The sequence below is a fragment of the Rhipicephalus microplus genome, unplaced genomic scaffold (genome assembly GCF_043290135.1).
Source record: "Rhipicephalus microplus isolate Deutch F79 unplaced genomic scaffold, USDA_Rmic scaffold_24, whole genome shotgun sequence".
NCBI lineage: Eukaryota > Metazoa > Arthropoda > Arachnida > Ixodida > Ixodidae > Rhipicephalus > Rhipicephalus microplus.
The window spans coordinates 4814074-4840121 of record NW_027464597.1 but is presented as its reverse complement, the minus strand read 5'-3'; the positions used below and the strand labels follow the sequence as shown (position 1 = coordinate 4840121).

Here is a 26048-nt window from a genome sequence, read left to right as displayed (position 1 = left end):
TACACTAGAGGCAACTCTGGCGCTGGTGTCTATGAAAGCTGCAACGCATGGCACTTCAGGTAGCAAGGAAATTATGGGTAGTACATGGATTTGTCTAAACTTCATGCTTTCAGCTCTGGTTGGCTTCACATGGCTCTAAGCTGTTTTGTCACGAAACAACAATCAGCAATAGTTTATCAGTTATGCTTCACCACCTTAATCTTTTAAGTTCACCAATTTGAATCGTATCGCAAAGCTCAAAACGGTTTGTACTTTTATTCAAAACAAAACAGAAACACTGCAACAAACAAAGCCACAGATGTGTTCGAAGCTCGCAAGCGCAAAGACTAGGCAAATTCGTGTACTACCCATCATTCCCACAATCGCTAAACGATCGCAGCGCCACGCCAGAGTCCCCTCTAGTTAATTTTCGGAAAGTCTATGACTGGGCGTGAACCTGCAACCTATGTGTAAGCGCCTGAGCACCGTAGTAAAACTGACGCAATGATGTGATTATGTTGATTCAGCTATGGTAGATGTAAAGCATGAAATGGTGCACCTGCATAAAACCATGCTACATGGGATGCAGAATGTTTTTCTTTTTTTTTTTCACAATGTGATCTGCTAGTATCCTACATTGATTGTGTGGTTCAGCTAACTGGCTTACACTATCAAAAGCGCAATAAGTACCCTATCTGTATGCGCAAGCGCATTATGCTTCCTTTGTTCCTAGGGCACGTAACACGTAATAAACGAGAAGTTATACGCAGCTGGGGACGGTACAAAGAAGGAGTGACTGTAGAGGTGCTGTCACAATGTCCGTCAACTGTTCTGAGACTGCATGCACGGGGCAGGTGATGACGCACCTGTATGAGCTTGAACAGGTGGCAGGCGTCGTGCTTAAGAGACTTGTCAGTGGTCATAATCATGGGCTGTCGGATGGGGTCCTTGGACCAGGAGAGCATGTCTCGCAGGGAGAACTTGCGCCGGAACAGGCCCCGCTTGTGCCGGTTTAGGTTGTCCTGGGCATACTGGACGATGTCGCTCTCGGACGGGGGCTTGCGCTCGGCGGACAGCGGCCGCAAGGCGGGCGATGTCTCCCGGGAGCCACCCGCCACCTGGAATGACTGCGCACGCAAGCAGATCGAAGACAAACAAATTGTGGTTCAGTCGTTGCTTGTGAACAGTGTGTACAAGCGCGGCGCGTTTGCTCTATGAAGTGGAAAATGTGAACAGGGTTTTCATGGGAAAGCTACGGCACGTGCATTCCATCTTAACTAGAACCACAAATGGTACTTCTACTAGCTCAGCAAATGTGGAATGCAGAAAGGCGCACTTGCGAATCAAGCAATCAGTCTATTGGCGAGATATTGAGCATGGATGGCCATTAAAGGAACACTAGGTTAATCATAAACCCATAAGATTAACTGACGTTTTTCTGCTATTTCAAGAAAAATGGCTGCAAGTGCTGAATATTGTTCAGATGTGTATATAAAATAGAAAGCCTGACATGCCATAATGACATATTTCAGCGGCACTTTGTAATCTGACGATGAATGGGTTAGTTGAATTGTGGTGTACTATACACAGACCAATGTAGTATATTACCTGGCCACGAGTTTCAATCATCGGTATGTAGCTGCTGGCTCTGCAACAACCTTATTTCATTAACCATGAATCACGGGCAAGCCTTCATTACTTTTGTAGCTATTGAAAATTGGTACTAACTATAAGGCAAGGATATGCCCCCCCCCCCCCGTAAGTGGTTGTACAGCTAACAGGTGGCTACGGCACAACGCTGATAGGAATATAGGCATCAAGAGGTATCATGGTGCAAGCAGATAGGGCAAGGACAAGGAAAACCCAGCGGGACAAGCACTACTTTCAACCAAATCCACTTGGAAGAAGACATAATGGGACAAGCACCAACTTTCAACTGAATACAGTTGAACTGGATTCAGTTGAAAGTAGTGCTTATCTCGTGTCTTTTTCGTACCTGCCTGCCAGTGCTATGGCCACTTTTTATGCACTTAACGAACCAGCTTCAAAAGCTACACAGACAAATATAGGCAGAAAAACAAACTGATTTCAGGCTGATTTAGATGTTCGCTCAAATTATGTTTGGTGATAAGCATGTAAATAAGGTTTCTTCAATGTTAGATGCAGTCAGTAATCAGCTGCTTAAGTAACCCCACCTCTTACCATGTCAGAACTTTAACTAAGGCCACATCATACTAAGATGTACATCGATACAGTGAAACCCTGTTAATACGTACCTGCCGGGGACAGTGGCATAACTACGCACTAAACGTACTACACATTAACCACCAGCTACAAGTTTGCATCTCCTGACGTGCGCCATTGCCACCAACAAAGGAAGGAACTCAGTGACATGGGAAGCATTGCTTAAAGGGCCCACCCCAAAGCCATTTCTTTCTTTATGCCAAAGAACAGGAAAGCTTCTGACTCTCACACAACCGCTCGATAGCCTGCGGTGGAGACGCTGAGGAGCATTTCAAAACTACAGCAGGATCTGGGATACACAGCGTGGATACAGCGACAGAACGGACACAATCAGCTGTCCATGATGCAGTTTTTCCGCGGTCTGCTTCTTAGCAAAAACTGACACAGTTTTCTTTTTTAAATTGCGGTATAGCTGCAGAGAGCCAAATCGTTTACTGCATAGCTAGTTGCGTGCAGCACTTCCCTCATTTTGCGCACACCGTGACTGCCGAATTCAATCCGCTCGCTGTAGAGTACACCCTCTCTGCTTCAGGCCATGCATAGATTGGGCAAGTAGCCTACTGGCTTAACGCGGCGACGAAGGCCTTTTTGCAAGCAATGCTCTCTCCGCAACGCTATAGCAGTCCTGGCAGCTGACGGAGGTGCGTTTGGGCTGTCGCTAAATAAAAGCGTCCAGCATGCTAACAACAGTGCTGTGCTCGCTGTACGGTGCATGTATTGACATAATACAGCAAGGTTTCTCGGTGCTTGTGACCCGTAGCTCTAAACTTCCCGACAGCGAGCTGCTTGTGCTTCTGTAAGGTGCGCGCTTGAACACAGTCCTGTAAAATGAAGCGGCAGCGATCAGCTGCCCAGCACGTTCAGGCAATAGCATACTAAAAGCAAGCAGTGAACATAAAGTGATGCTACGCCACATGTGTGACCAAGCAGCTAACCAGGGATGCTTACTGTGATAAGGCTTTTCGCCAGCGATAAGTCACACCGGCACGTTTGTCGGTGGTCACCCCGTCGCCTTCATTTTTCCCCTGATGATTACTCGCAATATCATTGCCGCAATTGCGCTGAAGTTGGAATAACTTATCGGCTGATCTCCGCACTTATCAACATGACAGAAAACCGTTCACGGCACATTGTGGTGTCTGCAAGTTCAGCGGCGCAGTAAAATTTTGTGGCGCAAAGTGTTATTGCTGTACGCAGTTAGTACACACTAACCAATAGGCATAGGCCGAACACTATGGCCTAAGTGGTCCGCGAATGCATTAGTCTCTATGAGACTCAGTTGTGGATTCGTCGCAACTATGTTTTAACCGCTAGTACGCTTAAAGCGGATACGCACTAACGAGGTTTGACTGTATATATAAAGACCTCTACCCTAAACCTGCCGTCACCCTTCATGAAAAACAAACACTGTGCGCACCTGTGACTTTTCCAGCAGGCTTCCACCATCCGGCCGGGAGTGGCCGACCCGTCGCAGGGAAGCATGCTGGGTGGCCGCGGGGTGCCCCACAGGGGAGCCCGACGTCCAGCTGCCGTTATCACTCTCGGCTGCACACCAAAGTGCGTCACATAAGCCTGCAGCTTCAGTTCGCCAAGGCGAAAATGTACAGTCACGGATAGTAGAAATATGAACAAGTTAGATTTAACCAAAACACCTTCTTGTTTTGACCACTAGGCTCAACAACATGACTTTGCTTGTGTGCTTAAATTTGGGCCCTAAACCACCTTTTGCAACAACATAATTAAAGTTCCAAGAGTGTTCTGGAGTGATCACTCACGAAAAAAATTCTACTTTGCAATTTCTTGTTCATATTTCATTTCTATGGGACGATACAAAAGTTTGGTGAATTTGCAGCAGAGGCTGCCGGAACGTTCTACAGTTCAATTTGAGACGACGGACACTTTGAAGAACCTGCTGATGCCTTTATTTGCCACTTCGTCCATTCTCGTGCCACTTTAATAGGACAATAGAAGAGGAGAAAGACGACGCAGAATAAGAACAGCCGGCCTGGCATATCGGCGTTGTGTCTCATTTCTCCCTGACATGCATTTTATAATTTACTATACTTGGAGCATATAAGTCGGCATAACAACCTTTTAAACTAAGATGTGATGAATTGATGTGAGGTCAACTTTGTTCATCTAACCTTGAACTGGGGCTTCGCGGCAGTGTAGATTTTAAGTGCTTTCACGGCACAGCACACCTTCAATGCAGTGAACCCACCTTTCTGAAAGTTACATGTCTAATATAACCATCTACTGCTTTGTTCGTTCATTCAAACTACTCGAATATTCGCACCAGCCTACTAAACTGCATTGTGATATCTTTCTACCAAAGTGCCTGGTGGGTGCATGTTTTCAACTGCCAATAACACGATGAGAGAACCTGAGGCCAGCTCGTGTAGAACTTCTGGTGCTTTTGGTAGTAGCCTTTCAGTGGCCGTTAATCACCGTGTTATGTGCTTGAGAACATGAGCTGAATTCACTTCTTTTTATTTCTTTCAATTATTAATGAAATCTTGTATATTTCATATTTGATTCGATGTTCAATATATTTGGCAATTATTTGGCAGTGTTCAATTCAAATGTGATTTGAAATGACATTTCACTGTCCGCACACCCCTACTTAACAAGGCAAGTTTTATGAAAACTTATTGAGCCATAGTGATTAAAATACCTAACTACGTTTGAAGTCTCTGATGTCATGTGGCATTCAGCTGGGATGCTGGCATGGAACTCAGAAGTGAAATGCGAATTTTCATTCTCCCTTATAACAGCAAAACTCCTGATCGCAGAACTAACTTTGCTAGAGTCCTCAGGAAATAACTTATCAATCTAAACTGATAAGTTATCCCGACTTAGTGCTTATTGTTCTGATTTGGAACAGATAAATATACAGAAGGCCCTTGTTAAACAGAACCTGAAGGGACCAGAAAACTATGTTCTCTTTTACAGTAGCCCTGTTCACTGAGAGATAACCAAGGGTGCATATTTCAAGTACAAAACCAATCATATTCAAAACAAATGTTCCATTTAAGCAGCCATTCCATTTTAAACGATCCCCGTTTACCAATAGTCTACTGCAGTACACACATCTTACAACTGGTATAAAAAGTTTAAAAGTTCAATAAAACTAGCACCGCAAAACCTCCATCCAACCAGGTCTCACCAGAGAAGCGACCCGCCACCGTATCGTGGCCGTCTCCCTCGTCCTGCGAGGATGACGGTGAGGATGGCGCACTCATGGCCTCGTCGTCGGCAAAATCTTCTTCGTCGTCGTTGTCGTGGCCCCAGTCGCCGGCCGCCGAGGAAGCCGACGACGAGGAGCCATCCTCGAACAGGTCTAGCCGATAGCCGAGCAGTTTGGCCTGCTCCAGGATGTAGTGGTGCAGCGGCAGCTGCGCACCACACCGCAACGCTTCCCGCTGCACAGCATACCACGTACATACTGTAGGAGGGGCTGTGACACAGTTGTATAAGAATTCTTAGCCTAGACGTTATGTCGGAAACAACACATGTGACTGAGCAAGCAGGTAATCCGTTGGGAAAAGACAACAGCAACTCCAGTTGGTAATTCGCCATGTCCGAGTTTGGTCATAGTTCCACGTTCAAACGCCTCATTTTTTATTCCATCTTCTCCATCACATTTTGTACATCTGTTGCAAAGGTTACAGACAGAATCAAACAAGCGCTCACAAATGAGGACGGGGCTAACCTTGCGGTGTTGCCGTGGAGACGGGGCTGGACTTGTCTGCGTGGAGACGGTGCATGTTGTCGGTTCCTCTCGTACCTGCAGTGGCAGTCCAGCATCGCAGTGAGTCCGTAACGAATGGAAACCTCAGGACTACAATGAAATACGATGAAGCGCTTGGCTTTAATAAAATACTTCATTACAAAAGTCCTTTTGCTCGACTGATTGTGCAATGCAATGCATGCTATTTCACCCAGGATGTAGGGAATCCTTTCTTTAGCAAACCATTTCATTCTAGAGCTATGTGGCTGTAAACAAATGTATGTCTGTTGAGGGATTCTAGTCGCAATTGCATGATGTGTGTATTTATTGTGCATGTATTTGGGCTGCACTTCAATAATACTTATCTGTGCATAGCATTCATGAACATCAATATGTTTTGTTCTTGTTTACTTGCGATAAGTGTTTTAAGCAACAAATATTGCGGAGTTGACCAAGACAGCCTTCTAATGTGTGTTCCACTGCAGCATTCTTTTGACAGCAAGTGAAATAGCAACTTGACTGAATTTCAGTGCTCATGTTGCTCACAAGTCACTAGATCAGCCTTTGAAAAACTCCCACTGCCATGCAACACCTGTGCTGAAGCAACCACAGTCATCACTGACTGGACCCCATCTGTGAGATCCGAAATGCTTGGCATGTGAACCACGTGAAAGGTGAATGCACTGCCAGCCTTTGTGACATGCAGATTCATGATAATTCAGGCAAAAAAGAAAGAATGGAATGCCTGAGGCTATTTCATTGCATGCAGAACTAATAAACTAATAAGAACAATGAAACGGTGAGGAAACTAACAGCCTGTAGAGAGCAGCCATTTGCAGACAAGCTGTCTGAATGGTGCCAGAATGGACGTCAACTTGATTGCTCGAGTCATTGGCAACTTTATTTCCATGGCAATAATATGCAAAAGTGACTGTTGCTTTGACTTTGGATTTGGCTTGAACTAGAGGCTGTGTAATCACTCACAAAGGTTGGGTAGTAGTAGTCACAAAAGAAATGCAACAAATGCAGATTGCAGCAGTCACACTACCCTCTGAATGTGCTACACTAACGTGAAATTCATCAAAATAAGTGTTTCTTAAGCTAATGCTGCTGACTGACTGCATTTGCTTCTTGTTATATGGAACCTCTTCGGCCTTTTCACTGTCTGGTGTTCTTAACCGTGAAGCATCCCCAGTGTTGGCATGGTTTCGGGAAGATCAGGGAGGCTTGAGCCACAGAGAAATGACACATTGTGAAGTCAAAATGACGGATAGTTGTGGGAAGGGGATACGACAAACTCTCTTACTGCTGATGGCAGCAAGGGAGGAAGCAACGGTGAGGGCACCTGAACTTCACACACACCGCACCAGACAAGCCAACGACAAAGGGAGAAAGAGAAAGAACCTGCAAACCTGTGGCAGATTACATACCCCTGAACCCATAATTGCATGCATGCCGTGTGGTCACTCCATCCGAAGGAGTAGTGCGAGCACAGCACGGGAGGGCGCGTGTGGTCGCTCCATACTCTACAATACTACACGCAAGAACAGGCATAAAGACATGTTTCTAGACAGATTTTCCATCCATGGAACAACCATCACCAGAATCACACAAGATACGCCAGCTTTGCACTTTGGTGTAAATTTTTGAACACACAATGAAGAATGTACTGGTACATCAGTGACACTGCAGGGAGAAAACGTGGGAACGTACCAGTGTTACTGATGTACCGCTACAACAGCGGCAGCAAAAAGATTAAAAAAAAATTCTTACACAACTACTGCAAGTTAACTTCCATTGAGGCACCCTGGCAGCTAGTGCAAACTATAGCAGGAATTAAAAAAAGAAAACATGCTTGCAGTTTACAAAATGCAAGGGAACAAAAGAGGCACTTACTCTGGTCTGCGTTCCCACGGACTCTTTTCTAACCGGTGACCTCAAGATCTGCTCTTCGAGCTCTGTGCTCTCTTTCAACGTCTGCAACACCCACCACAACCCAACGCAGAGCGTTCAAAATAAAAAGCAGGAGGGAAAAAGCATACAACGCAGGACCCCACATTATTGTCAAACTGTCATTGTGCCATGCAGAAACAAGGCTTCAAGCAGCAGGAGTTCATCTACGGTGACCAGAGAGTGGCAATGTGCGCAACGTGTGGTGAAAAGTTCTCCCCTCTGTCCCACTATTCTACATATTTCCACAGTAATCATATGCAAAAGAAGCGGAATTCCTTGAGAGAAACTTCATGTCTTCAGTAAGAATTCATGAAAAATGCTGAGTCATGGGAATGACATATGGAAAGATTTAGTAAGAATAATACTGGCAGGGCTGCATCAGGCATAGTAGTTACGAGTGTCACTTTCAGAGATACAATTAGATTTCCAACACTGTGCATAACTAGCTACAATGCATCAGAATCTTGTAGCAACAGTGTTCTAGGACAATGGCAACGTTGCTCGTAGATGCTGGCACACCTGGTGATTCGTGACCCAAAGTTTCGTTGAAAGCGACACCACTCTCGAAAGCAAATGACCGAGAATACTGCCTCAGCTGCACACTGGTGCCAATCTTTAGGCATTACACATCTGCATCCACAGCTGGCAAACATTGGCCTCTCTGGTAACGGCAGCTTTGATCCCCCCCATCAAAACTAAATAAGGTGCAAGACCCCCCACAAGGGTCCATGCACATCACAGATGCAAAGGGACATGCACAACGCATATGGTATAACACAAATGCACACAAAAGGCAGTAAACAAGATAAACAAAATAAAATTCAGAACACAAAAATGGCAAGAAGCAACCAGGCAGAAAAGTAGTGGTGTGCACTACGCTGCCAACTAGGAGGCTACCATGACACGGTATGATCTTGCAGACCCGTCATTGGAGAGGGTGCACAGGCTATGGCAGGTGTGAATGTTTCTTGCTGCCCAATCAAGCGACATGATGAAGAAACACATTCCATACAGTCTGTGCTATTTGTGAACTGAATCCTATCAGTCTAAATTGGAGTATTTCCTGCACACTAAGTATGTATGCCATTTTCAGGACACCTCTTTTAATGTAACGTAATCGTCGTATATTCTAAGCCATTCCGAAACATAGTGCAGCGGGTGTTCTCCATCAAAAAATGCTATACACCTCCTCTATTCCAAGACGATCACTTTTGGAGATGGCTGTGCAACTGATATTAGAGCACACCGACTGTATGGGTGAAGAAAGGCAGGCAAGTAGTCGCTTCAGTCGCTGGATCAAAGAGAGCCTATGTCACGAAAAGTGATAATGTTGTCGAAAGCAATTACGGAATACGGCTCCAGGCGTCCCACAGAGTCTCCTCTAGGAAAATACTACCATTGCGTTAACCACTCAGCCACTACTGCAGCGACTCCAGGAAAATACTGCTGGTCAAGCAGTACTATTAGAAAAGCAGGATTATGAAGTAAGATCAGTGATGGCTGTTGCCTGACAAAATTATCGAAGGTGTGCCAATATGAAATGTGCACTGATTACTGTAGGAACTGGCTCAGCAATGAGTGTTTTGTTTTATAAAATATACATCAGGCATTGTACTACCACCAATTTCTGGCAGCCACACTTCCATATCCCTGCCCAGTAAGCTGTCATCAACATGTAACCTAGAGTGCTCACAGACTGAAACGTAACAACAAAAATTTTGGTGCAACCACTGCATTTGCAACGCCTCTAGACCACTGTATCATGTCACTCAAAAATTGGGCTACTAAAAGTAATACTGGCTCTAATGTAAGTGTCCGAGTTGAAATTGTGTGGATATGACATAAACTGTAAGCGGTTAAAAGTGGAAGGTGGCAAACTGAAAATTAAAGCATGTGCATTAGTTGTCACATTTCAGTCTGTGAGCGCTATACGCTATATTCACTCGATCAGTCTCGCATATTGACACTAAACTATGCAAACTCATATGTTGCTTTCATTTCTGGACAGACACACGTCACCCTTGTTTTCCATTTTTATGAGCTCTTCACAAAGTGGTAGCATTCACATTTACAGAGTACCGTACCCTAAAAAGCTTTCTGGTTGAATGAAATGCGCTACATATATATATGATGCTACTGTCATGTAAAGCCCTCTGAAAGGGAGCCTTTGAGGTATATTAAATTTTTAAAAATGCAGCGACCAAAACTTTAAGACAAAACGATTTTATTAAGAAAGAAAAGAAGCAGGTTTCTTGATGTGCAACAATCACTGATGGAAAGTGTTCTATTTCTTGTCTTTGTTTCGAAGCACCACTGCAAACAGGTGGTCCAGATGGCCTTCAAAGTTGGGTAGCGCGAAGTTGTACAAGAGTAAGAAGCAACACAGATGCACAGGACAGATGCTACTTGCAACTAAGCTTTATCCTGAAATGTCTCCCTAGGCGCAATGTAGATGCATTGCAGGTGACAGTCAAAAATACACTGCAGGATTGGAAGAGCAAGACATACGCACATCACAAAACGCTTAGTTACGAGTAGCGCCTGTCCTGAGCATCTCCGTTCTTTTTTTGTGTTGTATGATTTCGCACTATCCAATATTGCGGATTATGGCCCAACTAGTGCAGCAATGTATTTTTTAAATGTCCACACGGCGTCATTACCATTTCAAGAACACCTCCTTCTTTTTTAACCTGCTGGGGGACTAACCGCTCAGCAATATGATTTTCTCACACAAGCCAGAAACTTTCAGAAGCCAATTGTGGCTGCTTCAATTAAACAGATGCCATCACTACATAAACAAAGCATTACGCAGGGAACCTGCAATCTTCCAGGCTCCTGAGGAACCATTAAATTGTCAGCAATATCATGCAATATTAAAATAATGACAAATATGTGCCTTTTATTGCCCGTAACGGCTTAAATCACCATGGCCACTGCATCATTAGTGATCAAGGCTAGCCATTACAGTCACTAGGTGCCTCAGAAATCATGCTGTGACACAAAACAGCGGGTGGCTGTAAATGTAGTTGAATGCACATCTACTTATACAATACTGAAACCTTTACATTCTTATTATGCTTCGCCACAATATTTCATGTGATTGACTGTGTCACACCTTGCATAATGATGAAGACAACCTTGAAAGGCGTTATGGCTGCAAGCGAATCGGCACCCAAGATTCGCTCCCATGAGGACGAAATTAAAGATTTATCTATGCGTTGGCTATATGGCATATGTGGCGATTCTGTGATGATGTTCCAGTCATCGGGCATGCCTGTTAAATTGCCTCAACTACACGCCCCTTCAAAACAAGCAGGAACATAAAGCTGACCTAATAAACTATTCTGATTGTCAAGGTAATAAAAAGTGGGCGTTCTGATACTGTTTCAATTAAGAACAGTCCCGAGCACTCAATCTACGAGGGTTTAAACATGAGCGGCTACATACTATGTTCTATTTCAGTTCCATCATTGTTTTTTTTCTTCCCCCTCTCAAAAACCAACTAGAAAATAACAAAGGCTTGGAAGCCCCAGTATATCTACTAATATAACATAACTTAAAATAAAGTTTGTTGTTCTATTCTGAAGTACAAACAAAGACTTCTACATTTCAATGAGATGTGCACATGCATTTGGGATGTACGCAAGATCTACTTACACTTGATCTGGACATATGCAACTCCAACCAAGACCTAGCGGTACTATATTATGAGAACACTCAAAACAAAAGCATGGCTGAAAAGAACCTGTTCTGCATACCAAGCATCAACAATATTACTCTTTCTGTGAGTACGCTACACAGGACACTAAAGATGGGGCTGTGTGCACCGCACCTATAAGATGACGTCCTCTAACAAGACAAAACTAAGACATCATGCATCTTTCTGAGATTGCAATTTACTCCATGACATTATTCATGTGCCTGCCCACAGGTAATCTTATGAAAGGATGCAGAGAATAAAAAAAAAGTCAATGTCATTTTCAGAATATCAGCAAATACAGCCTCCACTCACAATACTGAAGTGAAATTGTCCATCACCTCTTTAAAGGGACACTAAATTCAAATAACAAATTATGTGAGAGAGAAAGCTCAATGTATGACGTCTAAAATGACAATGCTATCAGCAGCAGTGCCCTCCTTGCCGAGAAATTAAGGTGAATGCACGAGACCACATGCACCATGACCAGGACATTCGCAAAATGATTCCGATGACGTCAGGCATACCATCTACAATTATTCACTAGTAATTGAACTAGCTGTACTAAATAAAGAACTTTCTGCGCATCAACAGACTTAACAAAATGCTACTTGCTTGTTTCTGTTTGATTCATGGAAAAAAGATCAGCCAGATGTTACTATGGGGAATGGCGCGAGTGGTTCAAACATTCAATTCTCGCCATGTTGACCTGGATAAGTCGTGCCCTCTAGCGGGGCCCATTTGAACCATGCATGTCTGTCATCGCAGAGGCCATGGCAGGAAATTGTTCAATGGCCGTTGTTGCTGCTCTGGCTTCTGCTACCTTAGTTCTGATGTGGTGTCGGCAGCCGCGCAGTAAAGCCGTGCAACGTTCTACACAGCGACGTGAGACGTTCTGCTTGAGGCGGGTGATTTGAAGTGCTCTAACCCAACGGAGACCACTAAAACACAATTTTATTTGAAAAGAAGCGCTTCTTTCGCACGAAAGTAACACTACAAGATTTTCGGACCGCTATTTCAACAATCAAAGTCAACTTAATAGTTGCCTTTAGTGTTCCTTCAATGTAGGTCGCCAGCTTTCATGAAAAACTTTTAAAAGTTGTACTTCAAAAGATATAACCATGACTACAACTGTAATGAAGAAACATTCAATATGCCTCAAATTCCCCAGGCTGATAGCTTGGGACTTGCTCTCAAGAGGCAAGCAAGCTGACGCACACATTTTTTTTTCCTACCTCATTTTGCTTCTCGAAATAACTTTGATACGCATGCAGCAAAGCAACCAACTTCGCATTACTTCGTATGTTGCTCTCAGTTTAGAGAGAGAGAGAGAGAGAGAAAAAACTTGCCCAGAAAACAGCATATGAAATGTTCGGTATTCTAAAGACTAGATGTCATACTGCAAAAATAACTGCTTATTGAAACTAGCACATGGACAGTATATATGTACTTGGCAAGTTTCAACTAGATCAACAAAGAATTTTAAAGAAAGATTCAAAGAGTAGCATCCCCTTCTTAAAGGGACACTAAAGGTAACCAAACCACGTATACAATGTGTTTTATCACATGGTTAAATAAATAAAATCAACTTAAATCAACTTGACTATTAAGCCGACGTTGATTGTTGAAATAGCGGCACAGAAACCTCATAGTGTTACTTTTGTGGCAAGGAAGAGCATATCTTAAAATAAAATCACGTTTGAGTGGTCCGCATCAAGTTAGCGCACTTCAAATTTCCCGCCCCAAGAAGCGCACCAACCGGACCGACTCACGTCACTGTTGCCGTGAACAACGTTGCTCGACATTACTGCGCTAGTGGCAGCAGACCGAAAGCAGCGGGAGCCACTGTCGCAATAATGGCAATTGATCAATTTCCCGCCATTGGCTCAGAGATTGCAGAGGTTTTTTTTGTTCAAATGTGCCCCGCTAGATGGCACCACTTGTCCAGTGTAACTACGCGAAAATTGACTTTTTGAATCACTCGTGCCATTCCCCATAGTAACGTCCGGCCGTTCTTTTTTCCATGAATCAAACAGAAACGAACAAGCAGCATTTCAATGCCTCTTGATGCATAGAGGTTCTTTATTTATGCAGCTAGATTGATTAATAGTGACTAATTGTAGGCGGTCCGTCAGATGTAATCGGGATCATTTTGAGAATGTCCTACGCATGTGTTCTTATGCATTTACCTTAATTTCTCGGTAAGTAGGGCACTGTTGTTGATAATATTGTTGTTTTAGATGTTGTCATACATTGAGCTTTCACTCTAATGTAAATTATTATTTGACTTTAGTGTCCCTTTAAGCATCAAAAAATGACACAAAACTCAATATATTACTTCTAATACCCTGAATGCAAATTTAAACTTGGGAACTACAGTAACTTAGTTGCTTTAAAGCCGTGCCAAAGTTCTTCTGGGTGCAATTAAGTCAGTAACTAACAAAATACTAAGTCAGTAAATATTACTTAATTTCTTTTTTCCAGATTGTATCCTCCATGCCTGGAAACATAGAGCGATGAAGCTAGAGTACACGAATACAATGACCAAGTTCAGTTGATGAGCCTCTTGTGCAACGGTCTCTTAGGGAAGATGACTGAAATCCATGCCTGAGTGAGCCAACAGCAAGGGTATTACTGTCGAACTGCACATTATAGCGTCACAGGTGCCACCTGATGCATCGTAGTGGTTGCAGTACTCTAGCGGCCAGAGTTTTTGTTCACACACCACTGCTATTGTGCTAGTTACAAAAGATTATCGAAAGCATAAAGTATCAGTTGCATGCATGATTTCATACGCAATATTCACAAGAAATAATAGACAATGATGCGGAGAGAAGTATAGGGGATGTTATTAGAAGCGATTTTACTGTAAATATGAAGAAATAAAAGTGGACAAAAAGATAACTCGCCACCAGCAGGATCCTCTTGGTATTATTGTTTCTTAGTTCTCGTTAATATTGCGTAACAAAAGAAAACAAGCGCTTAAAAATTTATACTTCTTTTTTTTCATGATTTCGTGCAGTATCTGTCATAAAACACTGCCAGGTTGCATAACAGGTCATCTGTGAGTTATGGGGAAAGTTTCTGGTCATCGCAACGGCTGATTTATCGCCTGAATTGCATAGCAAGCAGTAGAGCAGGGACAGCAGATATCGGGTTGCTGCCATAACTGTTGGCGTCTCCGATTCACCCGGGTGAGCCGCCTCGAGGGAGCACTGACCTGTAGCTTGGCTAGGGGGATTATATCGCAGTTCTTTGGCCGGTGCCAGACGGTCAGTTGGCTGCTGGCGTTGTAGTAGTAGAAGCGCGACGTGTTCTGGTCAAACAGCTCCCACCACTGGTTGTCATCGGTCAGCTTGCTGCATGGACAAAGGAGTCTGGCTTGAGTAAATGCACATCCCCTGTGGCACATATCCGCTACGCGCGTCCGTCTGCTAGTCTGTCTGTCTGTCCATCTATGCGTTTGTGCGTGCGTTCATCTAGTGCACACTCCAAGTACCGCCATCTCCCATCTCGCATTCCCTGTGGCATATACCTGCTCTAGAACGGGTATGTACCACAGGGGATGTGATATGGGAGATGGCGGTACTTGGAGTTATTCGAACGGGCACTGGTGGCTACATACATCAACGGAGGATGGACAGACCCACACCTTAAGAGTTTAGCCCCTAAAATTAACCTGGCATCCCCTACTATGGCGTGCCTCCTTCAAGTTTTGGTTTTAGCGCATAAAGCACCATCGTTATTTTTTTTAGATCCCGTAATAGTTCACCTTTATACACTTGTAGCTACAACGTTTGTATTTGTGCCTTGGCTAGCAGTTTTTGCGAGAGCATTAATGCGAGAGCATTAAGGAGCACATTCTACAGAAATCTTGGTGCATCAGTGTCGGTATGAGCGTTGTTGGTTATGAGCAAAAATTTGAGATACACACAGGTAAATAAATAATAGAATCTACGGTTCGAGCGGGAATCGAACCCAGACTTTATGTGTGCCACAAGCAGGTTGGTAGAGCCTTGCCTTAGCTTGAAACATTGTCGAAAAAAGAAAAAAGAAAAACTAGAAGAATGGTGGGTAGTGTGAAGAACCTCTTTAACGCATCTAATACTGTGTGGCTACAGCCTAAAATTGCACCAGGTGTCAAAATATGTGAATTCCACAATGAGTGGTTGGTCTAAAAGCCCACCCATTACAAAGTGTTCAAGCATAATTTATCATCTTCGCCAACAGCAACAACAAAGCGTGCAGCTGCACGTGTTGGCCAACGAACGCATTGTGGGTACTTCGCCGACTCGCGAAAAAAATTTCGGTGTAGCGGCCACTTTGCAACTGTATTTGCAATAGGCATTTCGGGATAGATTGAAGCGACCAATATTACGTGCACAGTCATTTCTTTCCTCATTGCATGGTTAAGATTTCCACTAAAAAATGAAGCAAGGCTAGCAATTGAGAGGGTGATGCAGACACGGCCCAATTATGCTATCGCGTTCTGCTCTTGAAGGCAAAGCTCAAGCGCCTTTCAAATTTCATCTTTCTTTGGATGCCTTTGTCTGAAACCGCATTATTCTTTCCTTCGATGTATTGAATGAAAGCCTCTGACAAGTTATCAATAAGCGAATCCCCTCAATAAGACATACTGCCACCGCCAAATAATGCTTTTGAGATGAGCTTTGATGAAAACATGGTCTAAAAAGATACTGCTTAAAATTTCATGAAAAGTACTTATGTATTAGAGGCATAATCTATAATTTAAGGAGCTATCCTTTATTGCTATACGCACAAAATAATTGCGAGAGCATTTTGCGCTACTAAGAAATGCGCTTTCAAATACACCGACACTTCAGTACAAGGCTTATAGAAAATGTGCTTTTAACAATGTAGGATGTTCTTAAGTAGAACACTTATAGATTTTTAGCAGATGTCGGGGGCATATATTGCAGATGTGCAGACAGTGTGTGTTAGCACAACTTTTGTCTGCTTACTGCACACCGCTTCGACATGCATAAATAATTTCAGTTTTTACTCATGGAAAATCATTGTAAACGGAGACAGAAAAAGATCAACACAAATGGCGAATTCAGCAGCAGAAAAATGAAAATTTTGTTCCCCAGCGTGACAAGAGAAGGAAAGGTGTGATCTACTAGTTAAAGGGATAGTGACCAGCAAAAAATGACAGCATATCTACGGGGTGAATGATAGACAGCGGGGCAGAGCTGGGTCCGCACGTCGATGATGCGCCGCTTCGGCCTCCTGTTGTCGTACTGCAGAGTCCTCGCGGTAGCACCGCGCAGCTTCGTGGCGTACTTTTGCCTCGTGCGCCCGCAAATTGGGGACCCTTCTTCGAACGCATGCTGTGGCTGCTCAGCAGCCTTCTCCATCCTCTGTCGCCGAGCCTCTGAATGCCCACGCGCGCCAAAATGGCGCTTTTATTGTACTATAGAGCGCCCCCTCGCGTATGGTGCCGCCGAAGCACACACGATTGCCTCTCTCTCCTTCCGTATGTGTGACGTCGATCTTTATTTTCTACAAGTAACACCCTCTAGTGTGGTACTATTTGCATCTTTCAGCATATAGTAAAAGTACTTCACTCTATGACCGGTTCAAGAACTAACGAGGGGTGCTTACCCACAACGGAGAAGCAACAGCCATGCCATAAGGAGCTTTGCCCCTGAAAACAACTCCTCCTATTTCCCGAATTTCCAATGCCATTTAAAATTCTGTTTCGGTAAATAGTCACTTAAAATCACTTTTCACTGAGACTGTGCATCACTATCACGTAAGCTGTTATACTGTATACCATGCTAATATACCATTTAAATGATCCAACATAATATTTGCAGTGCCAAAATATTTTATTTCTGTAATTTAGACATTTTGTAGGATTCATGCTTCAAAATTTTTTAATGACTTACTGATTTTCGGCAAGTTCTGTAAAAAAAGGAAGAATAAAAATAAGCAAGGGTTTGAGTCAGAATTCTTCTTTCTAGTGCAGCGAAACTTTAACTCTGTCTTTTTAATGCAGCCAGTATCATTCAAACTGGTCACGCAGCTGTCTTGTACAAGCATTATACCTAGGCTTCACGAGGGAACTACAGTTGTCTGGCAGCCAAGCTTCTTTGAACAAAATGGCATCCAACCTGAACCAAGAGCACAGTATTGGTTAGAGAAAAATTTATTCTGCTTGAATTTTCGTTCAGGCAGCTATGCCACTCCTGTTTTCCAATATGCTTTGCACAAATAGCAACTAATCTTTTGCTGGCTATAATTCTGTACCTCAGAAATCCCATAGAAACCCTATGCGAATCTATGCCTATTATCAGAAGCATTCACAGCCCCTTTTCATGTGTGAGAGAGTGTGCAAGGTTCTCATTTGGATGCCACAACAATGAATTCACTTTAGTAATTTTCACTGCACCATAGCTGAGCTATGTGGTGAAGTACAGTACTCGCACCCTGAAATGGGAGAATTTAGAGCTAAGCAACGCCCATACTTTTAGTTTCCACCGTCTCCAGTTCGGGCTGCATCAACGTAAGTTCGACTCTAATGCAGAGATCAGAGCCAACACTATCCGATTCTTCACAACACGACATGGTTATCTCGAGGAATGGTGCATTCGTTGTGCCAAAAATTTTAATGTCGCATTTGAATCTGAGTACTGTACATGAAATGTTACAAAGTAAACCATACAACATGGGGCCTTGAAGACAGTGAACTACACCATAACATTGCTGAAGTAGCATTGGGGCCATAATTTAACTCATTATATCTAATATTCATTGTAACAGCATAAGCTCTAAAAGATTGTGTGTAAAAGCTATATAAAAAAGGAGGATCAAAAGTGTGTGTGTCAAACGTCACTGGCCCTAATAGATAAATAAGTGTCTTTTTTAAACCACACTGCCTTACAAGTTTCTGCAGTTTTATTTAAATTATTCACCTTGCCATGTTGTTAGGCTAATTTCCTAGCAATGTGTGAACTATATCTTTCAGTTATGTTTTCTGCATAGTGATGTAAGCATGGTACTACGTATACGATTTCCTTCAGTTTTTCTTCGATACGATTTCGTTGAAAGTTAGCGCCTATGTCGTGCTCTGCAGTCTTTGTCCCCATAGCCAGTGCACACTTTCAGATAAAGATAAAGAAAATCGTGATATAAAAACATAATATTCTTAATTTAAAACTCATCAATAAAACAATCCTTGCCTCAACCCTTGTTTCAATTCAAAGTAGACCTACTGGATCTGTTAAACGTGAGATGACCACGTGTGCGCATGCACGCACGTACACATGCACGCACCCACACACGCGCGCACACACACACACACACACACACACACACACACACACACACACACACACACACACACACACACACACAATTACCCATCGTCATAATGCAAGCTTCCAATATTTTTCTCACTCTGTTCATACATTTTAATATGACACTACCAGTCAAATCCCCCCCCCCCCTTTTTTACACCTTGCTGTTTGAACGAAAATTTAAGATTTCCTGAACCACATTTCAAGCGAAAATTTTACAGCCACAGCCACAGTGGTCATAAACTGTCTTTCAATATCTGCTATGTTTTTTACACCAGGTTTAGAGTTTTAAGCCATGCGTAAACTGAATACACTCAAATCTCACAATAACAAACTTTTATTTTAGATGAAAATAGGTTCATTATATTCAATAATTTGGTACAAAGGTTCATTCCTAACAGTACAACTACTGCAAGACTATTTTTAATTTACTTTGTTATAACCAATATTTCATTATATCTGGGTTAATTATATCTAGACGTCAGTGTATTTCTTTGTTAAAACTGATATTGCAGCGGCTCTCATGTTTTCACATCCTAGCGACTCTTACGCCCATGTCCAGTTTCCCACTGTAGAAAGCATGTCTTGTTTTGGCCCTGCCATGAATAGTCTATATGAAAATGCCAGCACTCACATCTTGACGCCTATGGGTGGATCCCAGACGCACTCGCCCGTCGTCAGGTTGGCGTACATGTGCTCCTTGGTGCGGGGTTCGATGATTTCCACCCATTCCACCCTGCGTGAGAACAATCGAGACAGGACATCAGCGCAAGCCCACACATTTCTTCCATTCGCACTTCACGACAACACCGGAACTGGTCACAAGTGTCCGAGAAGCTATGCCATAGAAATCTTTTTGCCATTGTTCATTACATATCACAAACTAGAGGAGGAGACAAACAAACGTTAAATAATTAAAAAAATAAAAGAAATATGACAACATGAAAGCTCACTTACAACTAGTCCTTATTCTAGAGAGCACATGAACATGTACAGGGTGGCCTAAATATAGTGCAAGATAGTGCAAGATGAATAAACAACTATAAATCTTTTAATGGATAAATGAAATGAAATGTACTTTATTTTATTTGTAAGGACAGTTAATTGTATTAAAGAACTGAAATTTAAGTTTTGAAATGCCCACCTCGTGCTTCTATGCTGGCTTGAACGCGGTCTCGAAAGATTTTCAAAATGGATGCAATAGATCTTGGAGTTGTAATTTCTCCCACGCCTTTGGCAGAGCACGCTTGCATAACTCTATCGACTTGGGTTTGAAAGAGCGCACCTTTTGCTCCAGGATTCCCAAACACAAAGGTTCATAAGGGTGAGCTAAGCAAGGTGGACGATTGGGCCAGTTGGTGATACATGATCTAAGAGTACGACGCGGTAGTAATGTTTTCTTTTTTCCTGGTTGTTATTTATATATGCAATGCAGGATGAATAAACCTTCAGTTGATAGTCTGCGCTTGTCCTTGTCTTTTTCCCGTCCGTGTTTTCTACCGCGTACTACTCTTAGTTCATAAGGGTGAGATAGGGCAAACCTGACAGCCAAATATCCTTCCTTCAGAAGCAAAGGAAAGTTTGCCCGACACTACTCAGGAGTCATCCTCGCTTTGTGGGCAAATAAAATAAAAAGCAAGATCGAAAACACATTACAGTATTTGTTTTTTTTTGGTCACCCAGAACAGCTATTACCTATGACAGGCATGATAAAACACGCTCCGAGGTGAATTCTGCACTTTGCAGGCCCCCGTCCACTTTCTCGGACAGTAGCCCTGCTATCTGCCATTGCATTGTGTCATTTACGAAGCAGTCTTGGTTACTACTGCATATGGTCTTAACCAGCCCAACAAGCCAAGGCAAGAAGCTTACGCTGAATAGATATATCAGACAAGTAGAAGAGGTGTGAAGTTAAGTCTGAAAGACGTGGTAAATTAAATGTTAATTAATTTACTCGCTATGCAATACACGTGAACCAAAAGTGTCACCAAGAATAATTGTCAGCTAAATGAAACCAGCTGTATGTTTTGAAATATGCCAACCTGAGAGCTGAAATGTCATTTCAAGGCACACGAAGAAGTTTGAATGACACTTGAAAAGTGTACAGATTCTTTTAGGTGTGGCACAATCTTGTCACATATTTTTGTCTTTTTTATTATTATTTATTTTTTCACTGCCGTCCATCGCTGTGGATGGGCGATAATAAAGAATACAGCTGCCAAAGTGTGAATTAAAATTGCTCTATGTGCCGGGTTGTGCCCAAAAGAACAAAGAATCCTCACAGTACTGAGATAGGAGAAAGATGCCGTCATTTGTTGAAAGCTGTTCTTAGCGTCGGAAGTGCTGGATAGATATACATGTCATCGTGCATTCCAGTGTTATTGCTTGGAATTGCATTCATTTAAGAATGAGCACCATTACTACTGTTGCACGCGCAATTAATTACAGACATTATTTCTTTTAGGTGTTATGCCCAGAAGAACAAAGAATTCTCACAGTTATTTCACTACAGAATCTGCAATATCCCTTCGGGAAATTTTGTATGTGTAAAGGCGCTTACTTCACTGAGCATATACTTCATAGCACTTGTTAGTCGGAAATAAATAAGTGACTGGAAAAACTTGAACAATATACAGTGTTGACCGAATGAGCAAGTATGACAATTTTTACATACGTTCACTTTTTATGCAAGGCTATTATAAGACTGCTGGTTGCTCATTGCTATGGCAAAAGCAGCTAGAGAGTACTGGCGCTCTTGTGTCAGAACAAAACGAAATCACATAAAGCATAAATTAACAATACTGCGAAGTCAAGAAAATTAAGGTATGCCCTTAGTTATTTTGTTTTCTTATAAATAAATAAATCATATAGATCTGCGTTAAGTTCTAATTGGAAATCTAGCTTGGTCACTCACAGGTAGTTACCCTTGGACCAAAGGGGGCATTCGTGGCATCTATATAGCACCAAAAGCGAGCGCTGGTTTCAAGCTTTGTGGAGTTCTATATGCCAATCTACTTCACTGGCATTATGCAATCAGTTCTATCTCGAATCACTTCACAGTTAATGATACATGATTTTCATACGCATCATAAGCTTTATTAAAAGTCATTGATCATCCATGGGACACTGCATAAAAATACTGTCTCACACGTGCTTGCATTTTATGTTCATGTAAAACTGCCTTGTAGGCCCTTTCACTAACATCTCTTCCCTTTGCTCCAGTGGCTATAACATTGTATTGCTGTGCCATTAAACGGCCAAGACATAAAAAACAGCTCTCATACGATCCCCACTCTTTGAGCTAGTGACGACACAGAAACAGGAGACAAACATTGAGGTCCAAGGACTAAATGGCTACATCACAAAATGAGTACCCCAGCCAGACAAAATAAGCAACTGAATTGCAACGATATCAGCTCGGTCTCGGTGAATGATACGGCCTCACGAGCTGCCTCTGTTTACGCAGCATTCATCGCACCCTCCAGATAACGCATCAAGTCGCTGGAGACATTCGCAAAGCCTAGGACAGTCAATGACACAACCTCCGCATGTTATGCCGCCAAAGCAGTTCCAGAGGCTGGATCAATGTGACACACAGGATATATCTACAGACAGAGTAGAAAAAAGACCTGAGGAAAAAGTAACACATCCCAATACGGTACAGTTTTGATAAATCAGTCGTCTTTTTAATCAAGGGCAAAAGTGATTGTCAACACTTTTTGATTGTCAAGCTGCTTTATTCACGAAGCAATGGGACAAATGTGAAATGTGTTTGCTAGTCGCAAGCACTGAAATGTAACACTGAACATATAGAGTGTATAACTACTAGTCGATTTTTTTCACCCATATTTACTGTTTGCTGTAAGGAGCAAGTCTGTATTTGACACATGTAGACTACGGACCTTTTCATTGCACACAATTACTTGCCACTTATACCATTTTCACACACACCTTGCAATTGTGATGTGGCTGATATGGGAATTACTCTCTGGGGGAATTACAAACTCATGTATTGGCTATCCTGGATTGATTGCAATTTGTTTCACTAAAACATAACAGAGAAGCACACGGTAGACATTATGGCAATAAAAAATTTCCCTTTCAAGTCTACTGATAGTTAGAGGAAATGGCCGGCCACTTTGACATAGCAGACAGTGCAGTTGTCGCAGGTGAGTCAAGAGAACAGCTGATGTTAGCAGGACAATGAAACACTACTTAAAAAGCATTACGGCCTTTCCTGTCATGACTGTCGGGATGCAAACATCTATGCCAGCTACTGTCACTGGTATAGCATAATGTGATCAGACAGAGGTCACGGTCAGACTACCAAGAGAATGTCAAAAGATGCCAAGCTTTCAAATATAAGATATTATCCACATAACCTTTATCAGCCTATCTTATATCCCCTGCAGAACGAAGGGCTCTCCCAATGATCTTCAGCTCACCCCATCCTATGTGAGCTGTTTTCATTTGATACCTAAAAAATTTCTTAATTTCATCCTCCCACTTGACCCCCTGCCAGTGCCAGATATACTGATATATCTCTTTGTATTCATTCCAGTGCTTTAACTGGCCAACAGTTATCTACCCTACACATCAAGTGACCTCCTAGGTCCACTTTCTCTCCTCTTAATGTCAACTAAAATATTGCGCACTCCTGATCCGCTACCTCGTTTTCTTATCTCTTAGTGCCACACTTACTGTTTGCTTTTCTATCGCACGCTGCATGGAGCCTAACTTCTTCTCAAGTTCCTTTTGTTATCTTTGAGGCTTCAGCTATATATGTTGGCGTATTACTGTAGTCTTACTACAAAGAACTGCAACACTGTTAATTTCCAAACACTACATTTCCTTCCCAGCGCAACATCTAGAAAAAAAAGAAACTAAACAATGAGCACTGACACAAAAATTTTGCATCTGTTGCTATAAGTAGCTAATGGCCCACTTATCATGGCTGGAAAGATCGTTTGCTAGAGTGCAAGATAGTTAACTATTTGGAGACTGTCTGATAGTGCCCAGTCGCGGCTTTGGTTTCAAGGAGCACAGAGTGAACCATGACCCAGAGCGGTTTTCATGTAACATAGCTGGTTACATTAGTGCAAAATGCCGCTTGCACACGAGCGCTACTTTGACAACTCTTTTCAGTGATGGCTTCCAGCGTGCTGCTATAACACCCTCTGAGACATACATACGCGCGTCCCCTCGAAAATGCCCTACCCAAGCAAAGACTTTTGGAGCCTTTGTACTCCTGTGCAAGTCTGACTCCTCTTTCCATCGAAAAGGTGTGTTAGAAGAGAGTGCGAGGATCATGGCAGCAAACACAAACTCGTGACGCAAGTGGTGGTTGGTTGTTTACACGAAAACCAAAGGCACGTTCCACGTACGTGCAATCGTACGTCACACACTTTAAAATTGATTTTAAATATGTTTTAGGCTAAATTGTGCATTGATATCAGTATTTCGTAGATGATGCCTGTGCATCCTCAAAAATCTGTCCCACGAGTTATTTCGCTTTCAAATTTTGTGACAGCGCTCCTTTCAGCTTTACTCATTGCATAGTGTCTTGTCTATCACAAGGCCTATTTCTTGACAATGGACTAGAGCTCAATAATGTGCAATGCTTGTCTTTATTCGGCACTGTAGTTGCTGGAAACTGCGGGAGGGGAACAGGAACTTAGGAACTGCTGCGACATTTGCAGGTCACCTTTGACCTTTGCTTAATCGTAACCTTCACAATGTGCACAGCACGGCTAATTTCGCATTTGGTTTCAGGGTTGCCAAAAGGTTAATGTAGTTTCATCAAGGTCATCTAGCCCCCAGGAAAACCACTCTTGCGTGTGCAAACTGGGAGGGCTATTTTGCACGATGCAACTGGTGCACAGATACCAATCTTCACATTCAGTTCGATCAGCACATGCTAACCCCTTCCCCCACTTTTTTTTTATATACAAAAGACAGCTTCCTGAAACAACCTCCGATGATGACATTGTCATGACTTGCAAATGTTATTACTTTAGTTTTTAATCCTATTCGTCAAAAATTGCATAAGACACCTGGGTCAATCTACTGAAACATTTTGACTACATATACCTGTTTCATCATTTATGCATATTGCTGCTATTATGTAATTGGGATGGAAGTCTATCAATTGATTAAAGTTCATATGGGATGCTTCATTTGCTTAGTTTTATTTTTATTTATATATCTACATTTCCTTGCTTGTTTATGGCATGCATACACGTCATACGATAGCCTCAAACCAATAACTGTCTCTTCGTATAGCTAGCGTTCATGTAGCCTGTCCCCCCATTAACCTAAGGTTATTAAAGTGTTAAGACTGTAGCTAATGTGGCTCAAGTATATATTACGCGGTTCCAGGAAATAAATCTTGTTGTAAGTCAGTGCTGCTGTCTGTCTCCTTCTTTTCTAGTCCCTCGTTATTGGCGCTGTTTTTTATGTGAGTTAAGACAGTATTACATAAGAGCAGCAATGACAACAACAATACAAATCCTATTTTGTAAATGTGGCTACATGTACTTGTTGGCTGTGGTAGTCTTGTCTCCTCATGGCACTGCTTCAAGTCCTACTACGTGCAGCTGTGAGGTGATACTAACTAGTCACGTTCAATACTCAAATGTGGCTACATGTACTTGTTGGCTGTGGTAGTCTTGTCTCCTCATGGCACTGCTTCAAGTCCTACTACGTGCAGCTGTGAGGTGATACTAACTAGTCACGTTCAATACTCAATAGAGTGTTACAACACTAAAGTTTTTAGGTGCAATCGCAACTTCCTACACTAAGAGAAACCAGCCACATCTTTCAACACACATTACCTTGCAAAAAAATCCGGGACATCGTTCAATGCCAAGCACAACACTGTTTTCGCATCACAAACGTTTGCAATGTGAAATGATGTAAACGTGTGTTACAATAGCTTTAACATCTGCTCAACAAGCATGGAAAGACGAATGTTTGTCTACACACAGAAAAATCACTTGATTGATTTGCAAGTAAACAAAGCTTCCTTCTTTAAAAGCCTTCAAACAAACGACATCAGCCTATAGACAAGTCAACTGTACTTTTGTTTGTGGACTGTAATACGGTGATTTGTGTAGGAAATTGT

At 42.5% G+C, this 26048-nt stretch overlaps 1 protein-coding gene across 1 annotated transcript in view; it reads right to left on the bottom strand.

Moving 5' to 3' along the window:
- The window catches only part of LOC142786489 (rho GTPase-activating protein 39-like), a 60846-nt gene that overhangs the window by 33654 nt on the left and 1144 nt on the right, over window positions 1–26048 (bottom strand). Inside the window, exons 2-8 of the mRNA XM_075884200.1 lie at window positions 19560–19661; window positions 14824–14962; window positions 7850–7930; window positions 5936–6010; window positions 5390–5645; window positions 3641–3768; window positions 846–1106 (exon numbers count right to left, since the gene is read on the bottom strand). Of these exons, the coding sequence (XP_075740315.1) occupies window positions 846–1106; window positions 3641–3768; window positions 5390–5645; window positions 5936–6010; window positions 7850–7930; window positions 14824–14962; window positions 19560–19661 (1042 nt within the window). The remainder of the gene's footprint in view (window positions 1–845; window positions 1107–3640; window positions 3769–5389; window positions 5646–5935; window positions 6011–7849; window positions 7931–14823; window positions 14963–19559; window positions 19662–26048) is intronic.